At 36.5% G+C, this 20,092-nt stretch overlaps 10 protein-coding genes across 10 annotated transcripts; 6 read left to right on the forward strand and 4 right to left on the reverse strand.

The window, feature by feature from the left end:
- Positions 1 to 242: 242 nt before the first annotated feature.
- Positions 243 to 1,720, reverse strand: I206_105042 (uncharacterized protein; the record flags this gene model as incomplete). Its single annotated transcript, XM_019154345.1, has 6 exons — positions 243 to 565; positions 643 to 771; positions 853 to 1,108; positions 1,175 to 1,376; positions 1,436 to 1,479; positions 1,550 to 1,720. 6 exons carry the CDS (start codon positions 1,718 to 1,720, stop codon positions 243 to 245), a joined length of 1,125 nt encoding a protein of 374 aa, XP_019013085.1.
- Positions 1,721 to 2,652: 932 nt separating this feature from the next.
- I206_105043 (uncharacterized protein) lies at positions 2,653 to 3,054 on the forward strand (the record flags this gene model as incomplete). The annotated part of the gene is made up of 1 exon (XM_019154346.1): positions 2,653 to 3,054. The coding sequence occupies one exon, from the start codon at positions 2,653 to 2,655 to the stop codon at positions 3,052 to 3,054; it is 402 nt and encodes a 133-aa protein (XP_019013086.1).
- Positions 3,055 to 3,490: 436 nt separating this feature from the next.
- I206_105044 (uncharacterized protein) lies at positions 3,491 to 4,206 on the forward strand (the record flags this gene model as incomplete). The annotated part of the gene is made up of 4 exons (XM_019154347.1): positions 3,491 to 3,601; positions 3,699 to 3,832; positions 3,913 to 4,032; positions 4,107 to 4,206. 4 exons carry the CDS (start codon positions 3,491 to 3,493, stop codon positions 4,204 to 4,206), a joined length of 465 nt encoding a protein of 154 aa, XP_019013087.1.
- A 382-nt stretch (positions 4,207 to 4,588) lies between these two features.
- I206_105045 (uncharacterized protein) lies at positions 4,589 to 6,304 on the reverse strand (the record flags this gene model as incomplete). Its single annotated transcript, XM_019154348.1, has 8 exons — positions 4,589 to 4,778; positions 4,901 to 5,048; positions 5,135 to 5,331; positions 5,447 to 5,562; positions 5,637 to 5,807; positions 5,872 to 6,049; positions 6,104 to 6,161; positions 6,220 to 6,304. The coding sequence occupies 8 exons, from the start codon at positions 6,302 to 6,304 to the stop codon at positions 4,589 to 4,591; spliced, it is 1,143 nt and encodes a 380-aa protein (XP_019013088.1).
- A 388-nt stretch (positions 6,305 to 6,692) lies between these two features.
- On the forward strand, positions 6,693 to 7,773 carry I206_105046 (uncharacterized protein; the record flags this gene model as incomplete). Its single annotated transcript, XM_019154349.1, has 3 exons — positions 6,693 to 6,771; positions 6,849 to 6,951; positions 7,026 to 7,773. 3 exons carry the CDS (start codon positions 6,693 to 6,695, stop codon positions 7,771 to 7,773), a joined length of 930 nt encoding a protein of 309 aa, XP_019013089.1.
- A 420-nt stretch (positions 7,774 to 8,193) lies between these two features.
- On the reverse strand, positions 8,194 to 9,640 carry I206_105047 (uncharacterized protein; the record flags this gene model as incomplete). Its single annotated transcript, XM_019154350.1, has 3 exons — positions 8,194 to 9,081; positions 9,139 to 9,262; positions 9,327 to 9,640. The coding sequence occupies 3 exons, from the start codon at positions 9,638 to 9,640 to the stop codon at positions 8,194 to 8,196; spliced, it is 1,326 nt and encodes a 441-aa protein (XP_019013090.1).
- Positions 9,641 to 11,478: 1,838 nt separating this feature from the next.
- On the forward strand, positions 11,479 to 12,545 carry I206_105048 (uncharacterized protein; the record flags this gene model as incomplete). Its single annotated transcript, XM_019154351.1, has 2 exons — positions 11,479 to 11,782; positions 11,899 to 12,545. 2 exons carry the CDS (start codon positions 11,479 to 11,481, stop codon positions 12,543 to 12,545), a joined length of 951 nt encoding a protein of 316 aa, XP_019013091.1.
- Positions 12,546 to 13,528: 983 nt separating this feature from the next.
- Positions 13,529 to 15,989, forward strand: I206_105049 (uncharacterized protein; the record flags this gene model as incomplete). Its single annotated transcript, XM_019154352.1, has 8 exons — positions 13,529 to 13,658; positions 14,134 to 14,675; positions 14,776 to 14,950; positions 15,030 to 15,118; positions 15,186 to 15,415; positions 15,480 to 15,688; positions 15,758 to 15,842; positions 15,905 to 15,989. The coding sequence occupies 8 exons, from the start codon at positions 13,529 to 13,531 to the stop codon at positions 15,987 to 15,989; spliced, it is 1,545 nt and encodes a 514-aa protein (XP_019013092.1).
- Positions 15,990 to 16,307: 318 nt separating this feature from the next.
- Positions 16,308 to 17,120, reverse strand: I206_105050 (uncharacterized protein; the record flags this gene model as incomplete). Its single annotated transcript, XM_019154353.1, has 1 exon — positions 16,308 to 17,120. One exon carries the CDS (start codon positions 17,118 to 17,120, stop codon positions 16,308 to 16,310), a length of 813 nt encoding a protein of 270 aa, XP_019013093.1.
- A 545-nt stretch (positions 17,121 to 17,665) lies between these two features.
- On the forward strand, positions 17,666 to 19,920 carry I206_105051 (uncharacterized protein; the record flags this gene model as incomplete). The annotated part of the gene is made up of 13 exons (XM_019154354.1): positions 17,666 to 17,829; positions 17,911 to 18,046; positions 18,117 to 18,225; positions 18,288 to 18,410; positions 18,470 to 18,490; positions 18,547 to 18,570; positions 18,632 to 18,684; positions 18,739 to 18,777; positions 18,836 to 18,971; positions 19,033 to 19,105; positions 19,171 to 19,321; positions 19,379 to 19,819; positions 19,873 to 19,920. 13 exons carry the CDS (start codon positions 17,666 to 17,668, stop codon positions 19,918 to 19,920), a joined length of 1,518 nt encoding a protein of 505 aa, XP_019013094.1.
- Between the last annotated feature and the right edge of the window lie 172 nt (positions 19,921 to 20,092).

Consider the following 20,092-nt stretch of genomic DNA (forward strand, 5'->3'; position numbering starts at 1 on the left):
GAATTTCAAAATTAGCTTAACGTCATTCCTTTTATGCCTTATGCCTTGATGCCTTTATGCCTAACATGACATGCACGATCTATCATATTGCTTTACAAATTTCGCCTTTTTGGTTTTCTCAATATCCAACATGATTGAAATTGCAATTATTACATTTAATCCGTTCTTGAGGAATTGTGATGTTATCAAAAGTATACATAATTTCTAATTTTATACATGATTATTTAACTAAATTATATCTTTTAATCTGTCATACCTTGAGCTAAAGCTTCATTCCAAGCTTCTTTAAATTCTTGAACATTTCTACCTTGACTAAATTCAATTAATTCAATAGGCATCATATTTGATTGATAAATTGGTACATTCCTATTTGATTCAGGATGAGATTTTGAATCAATAAATTTGAAAATTGGTAATTTAATAAATGATAATTCATTTTGTTTTTGTAAAATATTTAAAATTTCTTCATAATTAAATAAAAGTGAATCAACAGATGATCTAAAAGGTTGAAAATCAATTATTTTAGCTGATTTAAAATTTGATGAAATGTATAAATCAAAAATATCTATAAAAATACATTTTTTTTTTTAAAATCATTAATTCTTGTTATCTTTTTGTTTTAGAAAAAAAAAAAAAACTCACAATTATCTCCACCTTGATAATTTTCTCTTATTTCATCTTCCCAAAATTCACGAATTGTTTGAATAATTTCATTTCTAATTTCTTCATTTTGAAAATGATCATAATATACTGTATCTCTTTGACTTATACCTTTGAAAGATAAAAACAAACAAAAAAAGGATCAAAATTCAAAATTTTTATAGCGATAGGCTGATTGATCAGAGAACTAACCTATCAAAATATTATTCCTTACAAAACATCTAATTTCTCTTGAAGGAATTATATTTTCAAATTTTTTTAAAACTAATTCTAATTTAACTTTTTCATTTTTTATTAATTCTTCTTCTTGATTACAACCTAAATATGCTCTTTTATAATCTAAATCATGAGGAATAAAATCACTAGATTTTAGTAATAGATATACATCTGAAGGGGAAGTACAATATAATGGACCAGAAGCAGTTTGTGGAAGAATAAAAGCTGCATCCTGAGAAAATACATTCATATTAGTGATTTAGTCTTTAAATCTCATAACTTTATGCGAAGAACATACTTTAGGAGCAGTCCAATTCAATTTCGGAAATACTGATCCGTCGTATTTTTCAATTACATCTCGAATTGCAGAATTGATTTTAGGTAATTGATATATAGGTGCTTCTGATGAAGAAGAGCTTGAAGAAGTAGAAGAAGAAGTAGAATTTGATCTTTGACGACTTGGTCCAGCTTGAGAAGTAGGTGTTATAGAAGCCAAACGACTGATAGACACACATATTAGGAATATACATCACTTGCGAGAGAGTTTATAATGACTTACCCTTCACTACCTTCAGGTAAAAATATCGAATCCGCTTCAAACCACTATGTTTCAACGATAAATCAAGTCATTCAGACACATATGATACCTTCGTACGATACGATATGAACTCACATGTAAGAAATCTTCGTCTTCTCCTAACTCAGCTAAATCAATTACAGTACTAGGAAATGTAATATCTTCGAAAGTATCATACCAAGCTGAAGTTCGTGCAGCATCTATTTGATCTTTAGTCAAAGTTGGAAAAAGCTCGAAAGTGGTTTGTCGGGGCATCGGTATAGGCATTTTCAGCTATCAATTCTATGAGTAAATTACGAGGTCAATTTGAGTACTTTCGATGCAATCATATGAGTAAGAATAGGCTGGTCTTACAATGTATTGCGAGTCATGATTCCGAGGTTTTCGATAAAAGTTGGGTGGCGAATATGAAGAGTATTTTGGCGGTGATTACCGATGTTGTCCTGCTGAGCTCTACCCAACGTTAACTGGCTATGTCCGGGCGCAGAACTTCATATAGCGCATAAAGCCTTTATTCTGCATACGGAAGGAGTTTGCAGTCCACAAGGAGTCTTGAACGAGTATTGTTCATTCTGCTCTTGGTCATCTAATAATGACCGCTTTCAGACTTACAAACTGATTTACTCTATGAATTCTGGTCCAAAATGAAATGCTCGAATTAGAAACGAGTCTGTCCGGTTCCAATTATGGGATATAGCCTCTTTGCAGTTCAGGGTATACCGAATCGAACCGTCTGATCAAACATTATCATCATCGTGAACCTTGAAGCGCATCAATGGTGAAGAATAAAGTCTCAAACGAAGACGTATGTTACTAAATCAAGTTACGTTCTATCGTGTTGATCAGGTTGACAGTTCCTCATTTTACTCTATCTGGACAACATATATTCAAGTGAATTAATCACCCGTCGGGATATCAAAAGACTGACAAAGGTATATAAGCTCTGCAATGAAGAGCTGGATGAATGAAAGGAACGACCAAGTTCTAAATTTCTTCCTTTCTCCGTATATTCAGTAAAAGTCAAATTGCTTAGCCTAGCAAGAATTGATTAAGAGTATTAAAAGCAATCTCCAATACCTTGAAGCATCATTCACTAAATTTACCCATCCTGTGTAATATTATATGCTTAATAGGCACAACTCATAGCAATGATTTACACTAGTCGCATCTTATCCCTGATATACCTACTACCGCTCGTCATGAGTCTGCCATCAGCTCTTCAACCTAACAATTTATCTGACCGAGAAGACGCATCAATTATGACGAACTTAAGCATTAGTCGCACTGCCTATTCAGGTATATCAGAAAACCTTCATGAAACTATTGATAAGCCCGGAATACCACCTGATATACCGCCTTTTGGTGATCAAGAGGAAAGATACGATTGGATTACATCTATTTTGCGAGTTGTCGCTCATGGTATCACTCGACAAGAGGAAGATTCTTTACACGCCCATAAATCTTCAGGCGAAATGGAGGATGAAAAGAACGGACCAGGGAGTCAAGAATTAGATACTTCAAAAAGTGCATTGGCTATCGAAACGTGGAATTCGAGTAGGTTTAGAAGGAATAGAAATAGGAGGAGAAGGAGTCATCCGTGATTTCTTGGTGCGGATTTTCTAGGGTGAAGATGAGGAAGTAGATATAACTTGATCAAGGTATAGAATAATTCAGAAGATTTTCATATGATGATGTATAACAATTATGCCACTCAGCATCCGCGTGATTGGTTCGGTGATCTAACTCACGATGACATGAGATTGAACTTCCTTGACGAATAATAACGTATCAGAATGGTCAGACAGCTAAAGACTGATATGTTCTTGTGCGAAATGATGTGAATTCACGAAACCAGTCGCGGTTATCGATGATATTACGTAACTTAGGTTGTGTTTGTTATAACAGTAGTACTGCACTATGTTCTGGTGCAAATAATGTTGACTTTATATCAGACTTAATCATCTTCAAGTTGACATTGAACATTTTTCTATTAGGACACCTTCTCAATTTGAGTCACTCAGATTCGAACAACCAACAATGCAACAACATCCTACAATCCTTCCTCCTCCAATATTACCAGATGGAACTCAACCAATACGATCAGAAGAAAAAGAAATTAATTTAATAAGATTTCAAGCTGAATTGGAGGTAAATTATCTTTTTCCAATTTATAATTTTATATCCTATAATTCGAATATAAGGATTTATTAACTAAAATTGTATTATTATTTTTTTTTTGGAAAAGTTTATTCAATGTTTATCAAATCCACAATATATTCATTCATTAGCAATTCAAGGTTATTTTTCAAAAAAAACATTTATAAATTATTTAAATTATTTAGAATATTGGAGAAAACCAAATTATATTAAATTTATAATGTAAGTTTTTTTTTTTCCCATCTATTAATTTAATTATTATTATCTAATTTATATATTAAAAAAATTTAAAAATATTATAGTTATCCTACTTGTTTAATTTATTTAACTTTACTTCAATCTGAAATTTTTAGAATAAGATGTTCTGATATTGGATTTATAAATGAATTAATTAGAGTAGGTATAAAACATCATGAAACTTGGTAAGTTTAAATTTAATTTTTTATGAAACCAAATTTTTTAATTTCTAAAATTGATTAATGATAATATATTATAGGAGAGTGGAAAAACCACCTTCAATAACAAATGGAATTAAAGATGAAAAAACAGAAATTCATGTGGATAATAATCAAGTTCACGAAGAAGATGAAGGATAGATGTCATGTGGACTCAATTTGAGTTTTTCAATCGATTCGCAAAAAACGGATAGCAAGAAGGTGTCTTGAATAATCGCGTCTAATCAACATTTAGGTCTCTTTGATCGTGGGACCTTTCACCATTAGCTCGCATCATTGAGAGGCAATTGGCAACCGCCAGAATCATGTGGAAAACAACTTTTCGATATTAGTTAATTGCCAAAAGAAATCAAAGACAAGCACAACTTGGTCCTTCTCTCTTCTGAATGGCCCATTATTACCACGCATACAACAGTAAAGCGATGATATACTAGATCAGCTCTTAAGATTTTGTAATATATATACAATGCATGGAACTATCTCATATATGCTTCTACTATGTCTACATGTACTCATAAACTGTCTAGGCATCGACACCATCCCCCATATTCCATCGACCAACAACTCCTACTCCGCCCATCGTATCTACCGATAACAGATTAACGATCGGACGATCTTTTCTACTTAAAGCACGAAGGACATCTTGAGCAAGTAAACCGCCTAAAACAGCTAAAGTAGGAGGGAAAAATTGAGTTGCATGATTTGCGAGATGCCTAGCAGTTGATTGATATCAGCATATTTCGATTTGACCGTCGTGCGAATGAACAAATGAGTCGGATAAAAGTAGCCTTGTTGTAATTAAGTATGTACGTATATGAGAAGAGAGTGAACTCACTGTATCATCTGTTCGTCGACTGAAGGCAACGACCTAGCATTAATGCCCAAATCCACTCTCAGCCTCTCTGCGATCTCCTTTATTTGAGCGAATTGAATCTCTTCGCCAGATGGCAGAGCGGAGTTTATGTTCTCAAACTCCCAAAGTGCTGTGAAGGTGGACGATCTTAGCTTACTTTCGATAAACCTTCCGCTATGCTAAGTGTTAGAGCGACAGATCCGAAGAACAGCTTACCAAGTAAACCTAATACAATTCCTGGTGCAGCGTCTCTTGTTTGATTCTTCGTTAATCCTCTATACGGACTTCCTCCTTGATCAGCCTCAATAGCGGGTTTACCCCAATTTGTAGATGAAAGAGCTTGATTGAAAGAAGGATAAGAGAGTATCTTTTTGGCTAAGCCCGGTGTAGAATTTTCAGGTGTTGCTTTTTGGCTAAATAGGGAAAAAATCAAGTCAACATGGACATCCTCGAAACAAATCGCTACTCTCGTGACTATCCCCTCCTGCCTAAGAGGTACGGGTACATATAAAAGCTAGAATACCTCACTTGTATACGTGTTCATAGCTTTCCCCCAAATCAGCGAAAACATATCCGTAGAATCCATAAGTTCCAGCAGCATAGAACATTGAACCAGCTTTACGAGCAGCTTCATCAATGGCTTCCTGCACAGCAAAAAGCGAACAGCGGAAAGTGAGCTAAGAGGCTTAAGATTTGGACCTAAAAAGGCGAAACTTACTAATTGAGATTTCGGTAAATCGCATGCAACAATAACATCAACTTTCTCCCTCTTTAGAAAGTCTACTATCTCGCTTTCTGATCCGTCAATGAATGGTTGTAAAGTCTCCAAGGCTGTCAATGAAACTAAGGGGTTGAGAGATGATATTTGAGGAAGAGCAGCTTTCGTTCTCTACTTAAATCGAATAAGCTTAACACCTCAAATTCCATTCGAAGGGGTCAGAGAGGAAGCTAACATTTTGTCCTACAGCATTCTCTTCTTCTCTAAATAGAAAACCACTTCCCAAATCTTCTTGAGTGACTGTACTATCATCCGCCACTATCAAACGACCTATACCGGCCAATACGAGGTTCTTTATTGTTTCATGAGCCAATCCACGTAATGAAAGGATAAGTACAGTTGATGATCGCATACTAAATTCGATAAATCAGCTAATGATTATGTAGATTAAGTCAGCTTGGACATACCGATTCTGAGCTTCTAGACCCCATAATCTGATTTGTCGATCATATAAGGATGCTTCATCTAAGTTATCGATATTGTCAGCTCAGTCACGTAAAATCGCAAATTGACTTTAGCTTACCTTCTGTTATATGACCATTTTGTTGATGTTGAGCTGATGCAGAAGTAGAAGCTTCTGGTTGAGTATCATTGGGAAGTTGAGTCATCCTGTAGGGTCTATTGCCAGGTGCAATACTAATCACAATTAGGAAGTTCGAATTGGGTTTGAACAATGTTCAAATCATTTCAACTTTTGGATTCCTAAAACGCGCAGGAAGAGATATCTTTAATGTTCGAATATATGTCCCTGATATTTCGGCTTGAGGTATAATCAGCTGATAAGGGATATATCAGGCTCACATTTCGAATTGAAATTTCAGAATTCACAGGTCCACCTATTTTGACATTTGTTTTTACTTTATTTCTTAAACCTCTTTAGACATACATAACCTCCTTTCATCATCTCAAGATCCATCTATTGATTTCAAGATCTCTTAGAATTGGAAGACTGCAAATTCGAGTCATACGATCAGATTTCTTAGGAGGTTCAGGAAGATGGTAGTTATAGCTAAAAAACCGAAATTTGATCCTGCTGCTCATTTGCATAAGCATGGTTGGAAAGGGAAGGGTACGGGTGAGTATCAATTCAAAAATTTGAGTTCGGAAACAAAAGATTTACACTTTTGTGCTAATTATTAACGATTTATCAAGCCTTAAAACATGGTCATTCAATTAAACCACTTTCAGTAGTTCAAAAGAAAACATTATCTGGAATAGGTAAAGATCGTGATGAAGCTGTACCATTTTGGGATCAGTGAGTATTTTATTCAACTTTTCAATCTGAAATTCAAAGAAGGGATTATGTTGATGATACCTAAAAACTTATAGTATATTTGCAGCAACAGCAGCATCTTTATTTTCTTCTACTTCTTCTTCTTCTCCTTCAAATTTACAAACTTCATCAAAATGGGCACCTCCACCTATAATAGCAGATGAAAAAGGTAAAATAATTTCAAATCAACAACCTATTAAAATAAAACCTAAATTATCAATTAATGCAACTGCAAGAGCAGGACGTGAATTAGCTAGAAGAGGATTATATTCTAGATTTTTAAGAGGAAAAGTATTACATATAAAAGAAGAAGATGTTACCGATCAAAGTGGAATAAATACTCCTAAAGAAGTTGAAGAAGTTGAAGAAATTATTGCTGGACCTTCAAAACTTCCTAAGATAGATAGAGAATTAATCGAATCGTCAAAAGAACAGAAAGATAAAGGTACAGGAAAAGGGAAAGGGAAAGAAGAAGAAAGTAAAGAAGAAAGAAGAGCTAGAAAAGCAGAGAAAAAAAGATTGAAAGATGAAAAAATTAAATCGAAACAAAGTTCAGATTACGAAAATGTAAACATAAATGAAGAAATTAAATCTAATTTGAAATCTAATAAAAAGGATAAAAAGAGGAAAAAGAAGGATAATGAAAATGAAAATGAAAATGAAAATGATGTTGAAAATGAGGAGAAATCAGATAAGAAAAGAAAAATTAAATCAATATCACAAGTTGAATTAAATGTAAATAACGACGATATAGATCTTGCAAAGCATAAGGAAGGAAAGAGAATAAAAAAGGCAAAAAATTGAAAAGAAGAAGAAAATAAAAGCATAAGCCTACAATTCACAAATATCCTCAAACCCATCATCGGAGGTATTATTTTTGGTAGTTCATGATTAAATTGATTATTCTCTAGTCAATCGTCTTTTCGTATACATTTGCATAGCATAGTCATTGTAATAACACCAATTTTGTATATAGTATGTATGTATGTATGCCAGGACTAGTTGTCAACACAAGTATAACTTAAGAATCGGTACATAGCAAAGAAATCTGCAGTGAATTTTGTTGCGAATGCTTTGGAACATCATAACACCAGATAAAAAGGATAGAAGTATTCAATTGTGTTCCAAGCTGAAAAGTATAAGTAAATCATATACTAGATACATTGTATTATACAAGCATGATATAAAATGTGTACAACGTTTATTTTGATGATAATAATTCTACTATATACTAAGACCCATCTCCCATTCTACACCAACGAATTCTTCTGTAAAACCTATACAATCTCGTTTACATGCGAAAACCATTATAGTACCCCATTCCATTTCATTTATCACATCATCCCTCTTTCCTTCTTTAATTTTCTTAGCTAAATCATTCAACTCTTTCTTTCGTTCTTCTTCCGTTAATTTCTTCTTAGCATCAACCGATATTTCACCTGTCGTGGATATCGTATTTGGCGTAAGAAGGGATATAAGATAAGGTACTAGTTGTATTTCAAATGTTCTAGGTCCTTTACAATTTGAACAAGGAGGTATAATACCTTCTAATCCTTTATCAGAATTACCTTTGTACAGTTCATTCAAGTTCAACTCCTCATCTTTCTTCAAGGGTTTCTCACATCCAGGAAACAATTTCTTGGTTATCGGACTAGCGCTTGAATAAGGCAAGGGGATACCATCAAACTCATAACGTAAAACTTGTTTCGATCCTCCATCTGAGGCTTCCAATTTCCTGACGAAATGTTGGAATACTTCATCTAAATGTTTTGGTAACATTCTTTCCCAAGTATCATCTAACATGGTAGCTTTCATATCTTCGTCCCCGTCAATCTCAGAATCACTTTCAAAATCAACATCTTCAGCAGGAGGAATGTATTCGTCGATTGTAGAGAGATATTGAGCGGGTTGATAAGCTGGTACTGGTGGTCCAAGCGTTGTGGACGACGTAGCTGATATAGATAATTTGGAGATGTCGGGTGTCGTATCATTTGTTGTTGCACGCACTGAAGCATTAGTAGGGGGGGCGAAAGGGTTTGGAGCGGGTATGGAAGATCCAAATAATGGTTGAGAGCCGAATAATGTACCGCTTGGTTGAGAGTCAGACGACAGCTATTGTTTGCCAATTAGCATAATGATTCGGTATGAAGAGCAAATTCCGTAACTTACAGTAAAAGGATTCTTCCTTGCTTTTTCGCGTTCAGCTTCAGCAGCTGCTTCGGCAATCTTACGCTTCTCCTCTACATCTTTGACATACTCCTCATTCCTTTTAGAAGCTCTAAAGGCTCGTACACTACCATTTGAATCTAAATTAGCTTAGTCCGACCGAGCACCTCTGTAGAGAATGAAAGACTAACCTTCCATCCCTCTTTTGACATTTCAAACGAGCACAAGCAAATATATATAATATTCTATCGTTCTCACCGTTCTCCAGCGGACAATATACTTGTGATAAAAGTGGAATAGGCTGATGACATATACCGCAATTTATTTCGTTCGGTAAATTGTCTAAAGGTGGGAAAGTCGGATAACCACCTATACTTGAAATTGTATATGATTTCAAATCTTCATGATTTTGCGGGATAGATCCGTCAGGAAGAGCCAATAAGACATTAGTGTAGTCTACTGAGATAGAAGATGAAGATGATCCAGCTGGTGAAGAAGGTGACATCGTAAGGAGGCTTTTAAAAACAAGGATAGCCTGGTGAAAACAGAAAGGCTATATATAATCCGTCTTTCATCAGTTTCACGTTTCACTCGTCGCTATATGAGACAGATAGTAGACGCCGAGAAGATGAAAGGTTGATCATGATATATCAGAAATAAAGTCGCCAAACTAGTGTAAGACTCGGCATCGTTCCTTTTCTCGAACCTGACAACCCCGTTCAACTACTGAACCCACTTTCACGCGAGGACTAATTCATTCCACTCAAAACGAGTGAAACGAATCAGTCGGAAAGCGGAGTAGAATCGAGAAGTGAAAGGTTGGAAATGGAATTAAGTCTCGTCATCGGTATCTTCATTTATACATGATCAAAGGGATCGAGGGAGGAAGAGCACAAGAATCGAAATTTGTAGGAAGAAGGGAAGCTTGAAACAGGAGAAGCAGTCGTACTACTCACGATTGGTCGTTAAAATTGAAGCTATGCTATATCATTGGGATTGATTTTGTGAGACTGGTTTAGTGAATAGTGAAAGAAGAAAAGAGTAGTAAAGAGGGAATAAGAAATTTGCGAAATGCAGAATATTCTTTCGACTTTTTGGGAGGTTGTAGTGATACTGTTTTTAAGTACTGAAAATGACACGTCATTGTTGGTTCGAGCGTTTCTTTCGGTCATTTTCACCGAGTTCTTGACCCAAACTACTCAGAACACATGTTTCAACAAAGATCAATGCCCATCAATAAAGCATGGCTACATCATAAACGCATCCTTTCATTTGTTTCGATCCGCAGAGTATCACGCAAGCATCGCCATCAAAGATTCCGATTATGGTTCATACCTCATTGCCAGTGTAATGTAGGGGAAAAGGGATTTTTCCTAACTTGCATCAGAGCAATCAGATGACCGTGCCTCCATCTCCATCACAATCACCAGGAATGCTAGATATCCTTTCGATCTCTGCACCCGCTATCGAACATCGAGCAAGAAGAATGAGCCCTTAGTTCATTTTTATAAATTAGTCCAAGATAAGCTTAATCACAAGACATCAACGTTCGATCACGTCCCTTAAAAGTTTGAGGAGATTTTCGTATGTAGCAAAGAACTCAGGCGTCTGAAAATATTGCAGGCTATCTTGTCTCACAGGTGTATCAATACTGACCAAAACAATACATTGGCATTTACACATATGAAAAACCGGTCAAAACTTATATGATCATGCCGAGCAGATCTGATTTATGGAATCACAAAACTCATCAGCGTAGGCGAGTATGAATTTTGAATCTAGATTTGATGTTTGATAAGTTTCAGGATTTCGCTTTGATATCAAAAACATATCGAAATTAATCCGAGAAATTCCAGATATTTCCCCACCTTTTGATCTGACTAACTTTTTTCCCACTCACTACCTGGAACACGTTTCGATTTAATTCTTTCCTTATGAATTAGATCAATGCGTATTGAATTGATTCCTATCTCGGAGATCATTATATATGATTTTGTCCGATTTTATGACGGAATTAATTAAGGGTTCAATTTAAGTTCCTTTGAATTCCTTTGAGAGACAATTTCTTATTTTTAATGATTAATTAACCTATACTTATAATGGGATCCGAAATACGTACCATCATAAAGTGGGGAGATTCTTGGAATTCAACATATGTTTTGGTATTTCGTTGAATGGGGAAAGGTTTCAGCAGATTGTTCAAGATGGATTATATATACCCAATCTGTAGCTGTCTCCGTCTCCTACACATTTGTTCTCTTATACTACTGCCCGAAGAGTTACTGAAGATTATATAATAATAAATACGTTGATTTGAGAAACCCTCTTGCAGTAAATAGCACAATGACAAACAACAATACACCACGTCTTTTACCCCAATTACAACCTGGCCGTCAGAATCTCAAGCGCAAGCGTGAGGCTTCACCATGTCATTTCGGCGTCCCAAGACCATCAAGGGGGCCAGAAAAAGACAATTCATCCATTTCCCCTTATCATCATCACTCCACTCAAATCCCCTCTGTTCTCGAAGATCCTTCAGCCTCGATTCCGCACTTGGATAAAGGGAAAAAGAGAAAGAGCCAATCGAAGGGTTGGAGCGAAGGGGAGAAGAAAGAGCGGAGCAACAGACGAAGAGGAGAATGTCGTTGTGAGTTAAACGTTCTTTGTGCCGACGATCACCACATACTTCACTTTCAAGCTACAATCTCTGTCGTCATTACCCGATTGCAATCTAAGCTAATCAATATTTCTGAATTACCACAGACAGGCGGACAGTAGAGAAACCAAGACCGCCACCTTCATGGTTGATCGCCAGCTCCCCAACATATCATCCAGCTCTACCAACCTTACCCATCCCTTCGACCAGCTTCGGCATCTACCGACGCCCTACCTCCCACTCAGAGACCAGTCAAACAACGGTCCAGCTTCCCCTGTTGTCGACAAACCCCCATACTTCCTCCACGACATATATGGACCTTTCACCAGAAGCTCGTGCCTATTCCACCATCGATCCATGCCAAATCGCCACTGCACCACTGAGTCAAGCTGCCCTATCGCAGCAAGCAAGTTTATCACCCTCCGACCTGCTTCACCCTTCATCCTTGGTAGGGAAGCCCTACCTTTCTGATCAGTATCAAATTGATCCTATTTCCCAGGGACCTTGGGCACATTGTCCAAGTCTTACTCCTAGTCTGGGCTGGAATAAGGGAAAGGGGTCAATAGATGACAACACATTCCTCGGAATCGCAGTAACGGATCCTCGCCCTCCCATGTTGCAACCGATATCGTTGCGAAACGTCATCCCCGTGATCTCCCCACACCCACATCCTTCAACCCAAGTGCAGTCCAGATTAGCGGATATTACCAACACTGCAATCTACGGAAACTGGCTTGAAAATCCATACTCGTAGATACCGATACCGACATCTACCACGATCGACTTCCAGCGACAAGACTCGGTATCCGATAGAGGGGTCATCAGGTCCGTTCCAAAGGGATATACATGATCTATCTGGCCAAGCATGAACTCGCATCCTTTTGTTCATATACCATAAGCTTATAAAGAGTTTATCCGCTTACGAACTACCAATAAAGGTTTCGATTAAACTGTATTGAGGCTATAAATAGATGTTTCGCAATGTTTGACGTTGGCTTGACATTGTTTGCGTTACGAAATTTCTTACATTACTATTTGTTTTTGTAATATGTATAGAATTATAAATGAAGAACCCCTTTTCTTTATCATGACCTCAAAATTCATTCATGAAAACTAAGTCAAACCGGCGGTAAATAAAGTGGAGACTCCAAAATAACGAAATACGAATGAAAAAGCCATCTTTTAAATGCGGCACAGTGTAAGTACCTGAACACCTGACACAGCTTATCGCGCCTGTCTTTCAGGTTTTCATTTTAATATACTTCATCAAGTCAATTTGAATACAATGATTACGTTTTGAAAGAAGCGGTGCAAAGCAATATATCATTCGCTTGGCAGCGGCATATGATATTTGATCTTCAATTTAAACGCAACCAAATGTTTCTATATACATAACCTGACGGAATATCTTTGCGTACAATAATAATACAAATGAGAAGAATAAAGGAGAAGGGAATTGTTTTAAGGAAAGTAAAAGGGAAGCAAGATAAAGTTCCTTTCACTTACGTCTTTCTTCATGAATTTGAATTCACGAAATAAAGATTAAATTGAAATCATTCAACTTGATTTCATATTTACGGGAGTGTATAGTCAGAACACAGCTCTTACATTTGATTTACACAAACTTGGATTCTTCAGATCATATCTCATTCAACTAATTCAATTTCTACTTGTATTTGGATTTGATAATAATCCATTTTGATAGTTGCGAATTGAGAGTTCGAGAAAAAATTAAAGATGTCTCAACAACAAAGATATTCAGCAGTACCTGGATTCGGACCAAATGGGACATATACAGATAACATTATGGAAAATGGTGTAACTGGGAATGGGAATTTAGCTGGAAATAGGAGAAATTCAGATTTTGGTGAGTCACAGTCTCCTTCCTGTTTGATCACCTGGATACTATATCTGGAAATATCATTCCGACCAAGAATTTTCATCTCGACTGGGCTGGCGTTCTGTTGCCAAGTTTCTTACCTGTTCAATCATTCTCTATCCACTCCCTGATTTCGATAAGATACTTGGCGAGAAGATTAGCTTGGTTACAAAATTCATGACCAAGAGCGGTGTTAGATAGGATTGGAGTACTTCGCTGACTACCATTAATAACTCCTCTATCTATATTTTCATTGATCACGACTGGCTCGTCGATCTTGATTGTCATCGCTTCCTATTTCTCAAATTCGTCCATTTCACTCCCTCGGTCAATTGAACGCTTTACTATCCCTGTGTCGCATAATCATAGATTTCGATAATCTAGTGGATGATCGCTATCACACAGTAAGTACTTCTTCCAGATTCCAGATTCTACTTGAAACCCTTTAATTCGAAATATTCAGCCCAAGTATCTTTACTGATGTCCACAAAGCCTAAATTCGGTCAATCTCAATCTCACATATCAAGCTACAAAGATATACCTTCTCCACCTCATCGTTCTCATTCATCCTTTACCTCCAATACCGTCGGCGGAGCGACAGCAGTAGGAGCGGTCAATATGCCATTAATGGATCAATCAACTTCTAGACCATTCGCATCAGATTATGCAAGACAAAATATACCTTCAGAAGAATATTTCCCAAATACAAATGGGAATAATGAAAAATATACAGGTTTTACAAATTCTTCTACTCGACCTAATGCTGGAAGGAAAAATAAAAAATGGTTGATTATTGGATGTATTTTATTTGGTATAGCAGCTTTAATAGGTATAATAGTTGGAGTAGTAGTTTCTCAAGTTAAAAAAAATAATGATAATTCTTCTTCTACCGATAAATCAAATTCAAATAATACTAGTGTATTGAATGATTCAAATGATCCAAGTGATTTTCAAAAAAATTCAAATTTACATCAATCTTTTTGGGGATTTGCTTATACACCTCAAGTAAGTTTTATCTTTATCTTTTCTTTTTAAAAACAAAAATCCTACACAAACAAATAGAATTTGGGTTTTGACTGATGGTTTAATTTTTTTTGGATGATAGGATGCACTTTTACCTTGGTGTGGAGCTACTCAAACTAATGTTACGAGAGATATACAATTGCTTTCTCAAGTTACAACTAGATTAAGATTATACGGAGCGAATTGTAATCAAAGTGCACTTGTATTACAAGCTATTCAAGATACCAAAGTTAATATGACGGTTTGGTTGGGTATATGTGAGTAATTTATACATCTATGCAATATCTTAGGATTTATATATTGGATTCAGCTAATCTGTCTATTCATCCTGACCAGACGTCGATTCAAACGAGACTGCCTATGATAATCAAGTGACAGCTGTAACTGATGTCTTGAAGACATACGGAACAGATCATGTGTCAGGAGTGAGTGAATCTTGTGTCACCAAGGTATGAGAAGAAAGGGAAGAGCTGATTTAGGAATAAACCACAGATCACGGTGGGAAATGAATATATCCTGAATACAGCAGGTACAGATTCAACAACATCTTCGATTTATTTATCTGCTACCAAAACAATCACTGATAAAATTCAAGAAGTCAATACTACTATTCAAGGATTAGGATTGAGTAAGACTTTACCAATTGGTACAAGTGATGCAGGAAGTATTATGAGTAAAACTTTAGGAGAAGGTATAGATTATTTCATGGCAAATGTCCATCCGTAAGTATTTTTAAGTCTCTTATGTTGAATTTGATTTGATGATTTATCCTTCCCTTGGCTTTAGGTGGTTCGGATCAGTATCAATTGACGATGCAGCAGAATGGACTAATACATTCTTTCAAGAATTTGATGTCACTCCTGCTGCATTAGCTTCAAATAATCCTGCAGTATATATAGCTGAAACTGGATGGCCAACTCAATCAATGAATGCGAGTGAAGCGAATGATGGAGCAGCAAGTCCAGGAGGTGATGCTAGTATCGCAAATTTGCAAAGTAAGTTATGAGCTCAATAAGAAGATTGAGTGATATGTTGATTTTTTATTTTTTCAACTTTCCGCTTAGCTTTCCTTGATACATTCGTTTGTCAAGCCAATAATAATGGTACAGGTTATTTCTATTTTGAAGCATTTGATGAACCATGGAAGCGGTGAGTTAAAAATTGATTGGTAGAAGATTATCCGAGGTGCTGAATTGTTTCCATTATTTTAGTCAATATGGTGGAGTCGAACCATATTGGGGATTATGGGATTCCGATCGAAATTTGAAAAATATCACAATTCCTACTTGTTCATAATCGTCTTCCGATCTTATTGGTGAACGGAATCAGGTATATTGTCAGCCCTGGTGTTGAATGATATCAACTGTATGTCGAAGACCAGTGATATGGACTTTAGTTTGAAAGAATCGGCAATGCCATGTCATGATTAATGTGTTTATTTTTTATGTATCATATCACATAGTTTAGAAGTCGAATATGGACAATGACTTTTTAGCTTATCACGATGTATGAATCCACAGTTCATGTAAATATGTATCTCGAATATTGTAAGCAGAGATCAGACCATCAATCAGTCTGGAATACTTTTGTTACAGAACGATCTCACTTTTAAAATCAGATCTTATCAGAATCAAAGCTCTCTTCTTTGTTTACTTGACTTGATTCAACAGGGATTGTAGAATCTTGAACTTCAAACCAACTTAATCGCCCTGACCAATTTGAGGAATCTTGATATTGAAATCCAGGAAAACCACCTTGATGTTGAGATAGAGTATTGATAAGTAACACAGAATTTTCATTTTTTTCTGGTTTATATAAAATAGGAATTTTAAAATTGATATCAACTGAAATATCATTAATATCATTAAAATCATCATCGTCATTAAAAGGTAAATCAATCTTTAAATTAGTTTTAATACTTTTCTCTTTTGAATCTCTTGAAAATCGACTATTTCTCATTAATTCACATAATTTTACTCTTATTTCTTTATTTAAATTTAAATGATGAATTGTATATTCATTATCATTATTATTATTCTGATTAAATATGAATAAAGTTAATGGTTCAATTTGATCTTTTCTTAATCCTTTTTCACTTATATAACCTTCCCATCTTTTTGTATTGTCTTTTTCATCTTGATCTTGATCTTGAGATGATTTTAATTTACAAAAAAATCCCCTACTAAAATGAATATTATTTTTATAATCAGAAAAAAAGGTTTTGAATTTATTGAATGAACTTATACCTTTAGAATTGATTTGTGATTTTTCATCAAGATTGAATTTAGTAAAATTGTATATATATGGAAAACCTTTTTCAGATCTTACTACGTTATAATTTGTATTTACATCTATTGTATATTTGATAGCTTTTTGACCAATCAAAGAGGATGTGATTGAGGGTAAAGAATAAATTGATTGAGCCATATTGAACCTGGATACAATATGAATATGAGATGATTTCAGAAAATTGGATGAGGGAGAAATACAAAATCCTCTCTCCGTATGACTGTTGAATCAGTATGCTTTATACATTTCACTTCAACTTATGCACCGTCATATACGAACGCCGACATCAAAACAAAGGATTGTACGAGTTCAAGTCAATATGATTATTATTATTATAATCATTTTGATATCTCCCACGGTGTTCAGGGGTGAGCGGCGAACAATGAAATGATGACATCAAACCAAAAGTAAAAAGAAGAACAATGCGTTTTGGCGATTTCAACTTAAAACTGTTTCAACGATAATAACAATCACAAAGAGATATAAAAAGGAAAATCATCGAGAGACCTTGCGCTACATATTCACTAATTTTCAAATCTCTCAATTCTCAAAATATATATAACAAGCACTTGATCATTTGAAATTCACTCAAATAGTGAGATTTACTTTGACTCTCGATCAAGCTCAAATTCCCTTCAACCTCAATCATACCGTATATCCCTCCTCACCCATATACATTCAAAATGGACGACGAAATGGATAATTATTCTTCAGATTCATATGGAAGTTCATATTATTCATATTATCACAGATCAGTTACTCCTCCAACTCCAGTTAGAGCTCCTCCTGTCACAAATTATGATATTAAATTTGTTCAAGGTCCTGGATCGAGTAGAGGAAAATGTATGTAAGTGAGAATGCATCTTTAGCCTCTCATGTACCTCGAACTTCAAAATCTGACTTTTGTCGTGAAATGTCAAATTCTCAGAGATTTAGCTTTTATCCTCGATTGTACTGGATCGATGCAGAAATATATAAATTCCGTTCGAGATCATATAACTGGAATTTGTGAGATGATAAGAGGAGAAGAAGGATTGAATGGTCCAGATGATGTTAAAGTAGCTGTAAGTTAGCTGGCTCTTACCTCGTGCTCCGCAATAGTAACGATCAGCTGAGATAAAATTATGAGGATAGGTTGTAAATTATCGAGATCATCCTCCGCAAGATTCAACATATGTGTATAGGCATCATCCGTTCACATCGGATATTCCCAAAGTGCATGAATATCTAAAAGGGTTGACAGGTTAGCTAGCATAATCACATCGAGCCAAGTATATTAGCTGATCTGACGATTTTGATTTGTAGCATCTGGAGGTGGAGATGGGCCAGAAGCTGTCACGGCTGGTATGGCAGCTACCTTGACAGAGCTAGAATGGAGAAGGGAAGCTGCTAAAATGGTTGTCCTCATCGCCGATGCGCCTCCACATGGTGAGCTCAAATCCTATCCTTCTTCTTGCACATGTAAAGCTGACAAAAGTCCTGCATAGGTATCGGTGAAGGTGGAGACCGTAAGTTCCAGTCATACACAGTTCATGACACACCAGCTAATCTGAGAGAGTCACAGAGATAAAGGGTGGTGATCCAGATGGTGAGTCAGCTTAGTGCATGTTTGTAGCTACCAGAATAAGCTGAATCCCATTTCTAAATAGGCCATGATCCCCTTGTTATTGCTCGCACTATGGCCCAGAACGGAATAACTTTCGTGAGTTGCGCTGTCCTCGTTCACTATGATCACCGAAAGCTGATTATGCTATAGTTCATGGTAGCTTGTGAAGACACATTATCAGGATACAGTGTGAGCTCGATTCTTTACTGCTGTCCTGATATAGCTGCTTGCTGACGGTCTATTCCAGCATGCCGTCGACTTTTTCCAAGCAATATGTAATATGACTTCCGGTGTCATGTTACCCCTCACAACAGCCGATCTGCTTGCCACGACTATCGTAGGCAGTGTGTTAGAGAATATGGATATGGAACGTCTGATAGCTGGTGAGTTAGCTGGTTGTACAGTACACCAAGGTATACGAGCTCACGATTCCCGTCTTGGTAGAAATCGGTGTGGAAGTCGCTCAGAGGATTCGACAGAAGGGGGAAACTATGGAATCAGTAGAAGAAGTGGCTCAGTGAGTCGGGAAATAAATTCAACTCGGAGACAGGATGTCCAGCTGACACACGCTCTCATATGTAGAGAATTACACGAACGACTATTATTACGAAATGAACAAACGAAACAGGTCTATCTACCTGAAGTTTACGCTCCTCACGAAAATGCAAAGAAGAACGTTTCAACATGGATGAATTCACCTTATATCGCTGATGCTGTGCCTCAAATCCTTCATGTGAGCTGTCGACTACTTAGACATCGGGGACTCAGCCAGCTGACATAGTATCTGCAGGTCCCAGGCAAACGTTTGACAGAGAAATTTCGACGTCAACACTATTCAGCAGGAACTGGATACGGATATGGCCGATTGCCACCACGCAAACCAGTGCCTGTACCAACTATCAAATCGGAGAAGGATATTGAAGTTCCACCAACTCCCGCCTCTATGGAAAGCTCCAAGCCCACCAGTCCAGCGTCTCCTGCTAGAAAGATAATCAGCGACTTCAAAGCCTTTGGAGCTACTTCCCCGGATAAATCAGCGGGAAGTCCGTTAAGTGTGTTTGGTGCGCCAATGTTACCAACAGGACCTGGTGGAGGGATGTTTGGTACAGCTGGAAAAACCCCCCTGGTCAATGGTGGAATGAGAGGCAATTTCGGTGATGATGATGACGATGACGAAGACGACGATGAGAGTGGTACCCGGCTAAAGAGGGATAACATATCGTTGGATCAGGTGGGTTGTCATTCACCTTTCAGTTTTACGAAAAGCTCACAAATATCTTACAGGCACGAAGAATAGCTACTCAAGCTGTGTTTAGAGCAGGTCGGTTCTAAATGCTCTAGGTCACCAACTGCTTTCCCAGTGTATCAAGTGCATCTTATTGTGATTCTGGAATATTGGCTCATTCGCTCATTGCATCACGGGAGATTGAATATGAAGTAGATAGAAGCATTAATGACTGTTTGTATCGGTGACGGTCAACTTGATTTAGTCAATCACGAATGT

The sequence above is a fragment of the Kwoniella pini genome, chromosome 6 (genome assembly GCF_000512605.2).
Source record: "Kwoniella pini CBS 10737 chromosome 6, complete sequence".
Taxonomy (NCBI): Eukaryota; Fungi; Basidiomycota; class Tremellomycetes; order Tremellales; family Cryptococcaceae; genus Kwoniella; species Kwoniella pini.